Genomic DNA, 4,914 nt, shown 5'->3' on the forward strand with positions numbered 1-4,914 from the left:
TACAATGTATATATATCACACTGTAGGTTTCAGCAGTGTTAATCAGCATTTTCAGATCCTAGGTGGATTAAAGTCTGGAGGGGAAAAACAAACCTCTAATGGATGATCAAAGGTTGAAAAGCAAGCTCGGCTTTGCAGTAGCGTGCACTGGTCCCAAGTCAGACCCCACACTGTAAGAAGGGACCGGGGTGTTTTCCTCTCAGACACTGCATTGCCTCCTTAAAACTTGGCCTGGAGATCCCCAGCCACTGGTTATGACTGCAGCCAGCCAAGTTTGGTAGGGTTTTATTAACATAGCTGCATGGAGCCCAAGGTTAAGTGATGGGAACTTAAAAACAAAACAAAACAATAAATAAAATGAATGTGTCACCAGCTGATCCTCTTCTGGCCACCATCTGTCCCCTGACCATGTGATGTCTCCCAGCTGGCCACCCAAGAGACAAACCATGCGAGATCATCATCACAACATATGCTGCTATTTACACATTTTTAAAGGTAATAGTTGCTGGGCTGTAATGTTACTAGTTAAAAGTAGTTATTTGGAAGCTATGGGCTTTTTTTTTTTTTTGGAAGCTGGTGACTCAGCAGGTTTATTTCTGACAGAAATGTGTTCAGGGTTGGATGGGTAGAAGCTCCTCTGTACAGTATATGTGATTCTTCCCCCCTGCCCCCGCCTTGTTCTGTAGTATGCTGTTGTGCCTTTTGTGATAAACAAAAGAAAAAAATAAAATAGAAACAAGGTAAGGATAGTACCAGTTGCACAAGTGTACCTTTTAGGAACACAGTGTGCTCCCGTTGCCATCTCCAGGATGCAAACCAAGCTGTGCATTTTGAAACTATTGTTAAGATCAAGGATGTGGTTATGAGAAGACTTACAATTTATAGGATACTTAAGCATTAAGGATTGAGGCACAGAACATTTCCTGGGGATTAACGACTGACTGGGTGAGCCTCAGGCCATTAACCCCTGCCTGTCATTAATCTTCAGGAAATGCCCTGCAGTGAGGTCGTTATTGCTGTTATATGCTGAAACAGAAAATAATGAGAAGAAAGGTCCTTAGTTTATTTATTTATATTTTACGTAACATGGTTGTATTGAAACCATAGGACATTAACCTCTTTCTCTTGAGCTGGTCATACTGCTTGAATTAACGCAGCTCGTGCATCTCCCTGTTTTGTGAGAGGCTGTTGTCAGATTGCACGAGTGTAAGCGGGGGCAGAATTTGGCCCGCTGCTTGTGTCGCGCGATATTTAATACGGTGAATAAGCGCTGCTTCTCTGGCATAACTGCTGGCAGAATTCAGCCCCACATAGAAACCAGCTGAAATGCTTGTTTTACAGCAAAGCAATTTATTCACAGTTCTAAGCATCTCACAGCCTTTTTTTAACTCGTTGAATAATCCTTTTAGGTTCCCCATAAAGCAGGTGAAATGCTTCTGCTGCAGTCCTAAGGCAGAACACAGGCTGCATAAATAGCATCCAAATTACGGGGAATACAAAACACACGTACAGTAACACATACCTACAAAGGCAAATCCGTACTGACAGGACTGCAGCGTGTGCTTATCAGCAGCAAAGCATCTCGCAAAAATAAAGTGGCTTTGCATTGAAATTATATGTACATTTCTCTCTCTATTTCAACACTTAAATACTATTTTGTGCATGTTCTTAAACCCAGATGCAGGCTCCGTTTTAATGAGCCTGCCTGCTTAAACATTTATTAGCTTAGAGATGTATAGTTTTCATAAAGCTGGCTGAAGCTGTTTGCAGAATATCTTTGCAAGGGAAAAAAAAGCTTTTTTTTTTTTTTTTTTTTTCACTATTACTGAACTTCTTCTGGTGACATTTTATCATCGGATATTTTGTAAAAGAAAAAAAAAGTTTTTTTTTTTTTTTTTTTTTTTTTTTTGTTGTGTACATGGCCTCAGTCCTTGCAACCTCCTAGAGAGTCTGTCAAGGTGCAACTTAAAAGCTGGTTCAGGCGACCATGACCCCCTGCTAGCAGATTGTCTGCCTAAAAGGTAAGGGAGAGCTAAAAAAGAAGTAGAAACTTAAAAGCAGCTTCTCAAAGGCTGCATAGATCTTTTTTTTGTTAAACCTAAAGTGTTTAAAAGCTTTAATATTGATGGCCTGTCAACTTTGTCCTGATTCTTTGGCTTTCAGTTAAAAGGTTTTTGTTGTTGTAGCTTATGCAGTTGCTCTGTTGCTATGGAAACGTGACATCAAAATGACGTTTCTCTGTTTAAAAGCTTTTAACTAAATTCCTGCCTGTCAGATGTAGGCCCCATTTTGTGCACTCAAGCTTCAAGCTGTTGCAAAAAGGTTTCATATGTTCTGTTGTCATTCAAATTCTTTATCCACATATGCATGTCTTGCACTACAAAAAACCTAAGCTAAAAACTCAATCTATATTAAGTGTCCTCTTTTAAAACCCTTTCAGGTCAGTCAGCAATGGCTGCAGCAGAAATTCCCAGTTACATTGTCTCTTCTCAGACTGAGAAACACAGGAGGGCCAGGAACTGGACTGATGCAGAGATGAGAGGTTTAATGCTGGTTTGGGAAGAATTTTTTGATGAGCTGAAACAAACTAAAAGGAATGCCAAAGTTTATGAGAAAATGGCTAACAAACTCTTTGAAATGACTGGAGAAATTCGCCACGGAGAGGAAATAAAGATAAAAATTACAAATATGACATTCCAGTACAGGTAAGCTTCAGTTCATTATTTTTATTTTAAGAGATTTTAGCAGGGACAACGCAGTGATTTTTTTTGCCTTTCAGAGAGAAGTCTCCTAGAAGAAATCCGTCGACAAAAGCTTAAAGATTGTTCATATCGCTTTTAAAATTCTCTCTTGCCAGTGCTGTTACGTCATTGTTAATATTTTGCCCCTTCGCGCGTAAAACTCCGGGACAACTTTGTTTCTTTATAATTAGCCAGCGTTGTTACGATGCAGAGGGTTGGAAATGTGTTTAGGGGGAAAAGAGATTTCTTTTTTTCTCTCTTTGCTGCGAGGAGACTGCTTGTGTTAGCCTGGCAGCAGCTCCTTGCAGCGAAACTCCTGCAGTTTGAAGTGGCCAGTGAGAATCGGTATTGTGAGGCGAAGTTCTGAAAAAACCAAACCAGAATAACCTTCTGGGGGGCTGCAGCTCCTAGATTTTGTTCTCGTGAGGGGAAGGGTTACACTTCACGGGGCCAAGAATAATTGAATGTCTTATTACTGAGTGACACACATTGCTATAATTATAAGCAGCAGCAGCAGCAGCGAAAGAACTATTATATCTGCAGAGAGAGAATCAACGTGCACCGTCAATACTGCTCCAAAGGAGCTGGGGGGAGGGCGGAGGTGTCTACAAGGGGATGATAAAGAACAGGCAGTGTCAGTCAGGAGGGGAAGCTGGATTTGGAAAACGCGAGGCATTTGTGCATTTGTTGTTTGCAGGCAAAAAATAATTAGCAGTTAACAGAAATATTTGCATATCTATTTTTCCCCTTTTTAAAAAAAATCTTATCTCTGTGAGGCACAAACTGCCTCATACTGGAAATCCTGAGTGGTGATTTGAGCGATGTGCTTGTAATGCAAGAAAATCAAATATGTGACTCTTTTATTTAATCTCTCCTCAAAGCTCGTATTAATAATAAAAAAGGTTATTACAGCAGGCAACCATGTTAAAACTGCTTGCTTTTCTGTAAGGCACCCTTGTTGTATTTAATGCAGAGACTACTCATCAAATAGAAAACTAGGGAAAATCCTGTAAACCCCTTAACTTTGAATGTCCTTCTTCTACATTTGTATGATCCGCAAGCATAATCTTTTTAATCATTTCCCTTAATATTAACCTCGATGTTTTGTAGCAAATGCTAATGTCTCCAAACGTTTTACTAACCCTGATGAAATCCTTACCATTTTCTTCACCCAGACTGGAGATGAGAAAGCTGGGAATAAGATAGATTTTTGCCCAGCATCACCCAGAAATTCACTCTCGGGTGCAGATTTAGAAGTCAGGAGTTTTTGGCTACCAGGCCTTTTGCTTAGTCTGCTAAATCTGCAGCCCTCCCTGCTGAGAAATGCATCTCGTGGCACTGAGATTTTGCAGGTGACGAGCAATGCTGCACGATATTTAAGTGCAGTAATTGCCAAGTGGGTTAGGTTGTTTGTGTCAGCCTTTGTTCTAAATTTTCAGCGTTGTCATCAATCAGACTGTCTCAGTTTTTCTAATGAATGTTTTTACTTCAAAGTTGCTTCGGGGGAAGGGAAGCAACGCAACCACTCACATACACGCACCGTGCCTGCGTGTGTATGTGGAGAAACGCAGCACTTTTCAAAAAAATTCTTCTTATGTTTCTGTGAACTTCTACGATTGCTTCTGTGGCATGTCGTCATGCTGCTTCTCTGTTTTGCAGTGCACTGCAGCTCCCTGCCGATTGATTAAGATGCTAATTCAGGAGAGTTAGAAAACTGCCTTGCACAGTCACGGTGCTGTTTCATTTTGTACTCTTGAATATGAAATGCATCTTTATTGTTGTTCGTTCTTACCCAAAGCACGCCTCTGTGCTTTGCTTTCAGACAAGGTGGTAGAGAAAACAGGGACAAACAAAAGATACGACTTAAAATGTCTAGTTTTCTGGGTACTTTTTGTTGGTGTGTGAGGATAGGAAACGTTGTGATGAAACTGTAAATGACAGGAGTTGCCACCGACCACTGGCTTTACTGTGAGGCAGCTGAGTTTTAACCCCTGTTTTGGTGCCTGCAGGGTACTTGATGCTTTACCTCACTGTATTTCTGGGCATCATCGCTGCATTGTGCCATAAACTGAAAAAGAAGATCCGGAACGTGGGAAAACGCTCTGTTTTGAAAGAATATTTTGTAATGATTAGGTAGGGTTAGTAAGCATGACATGGGAGAACATAGCACCGG

General features: G+C 40.7%; 1 protein-coding gene across 1 annotated transcript in view; it reads left to right on the forward strand.

Annotated features, from left to right (window-relative positions):
* Window positions 1-1,987: 1,987 nt before the first annotated feature.
* The window catches only part of MSANTD1 (Myb/SANT-like DNA-binding domain containing 1), a 22,602-nt gene continuing 19,675 nt past the window's right edge, over window positions 1,988-4,914 (forward strand). Inside the window, 2 exon segments of the mRNA XM_010139594.1 lie at window positions 1,988-2,021; window positions 2,441-2,705. Coding sequence (XP_010137896.1) covers window positions 1,988-2,021; window positions 2,441-2,705 — 299 coding nt within the window.

The sequence above is a fragment of the Buceros rhinoceros genome, unplaced genomic scaffold (genome assembly GCF_000710305.1).
Source record: "Buceros rhinoceros silvestris isolate BGI_N320 unplaced genomic scaffold, ASM71030v1 scaffold1267, whole genome shotgun sequence".
NCBI lineage: Eukaryota > Metazoa > Chordata > Aves > Bucerotiformes > Bucerotidae > Buceros > Buceros rhinoceros.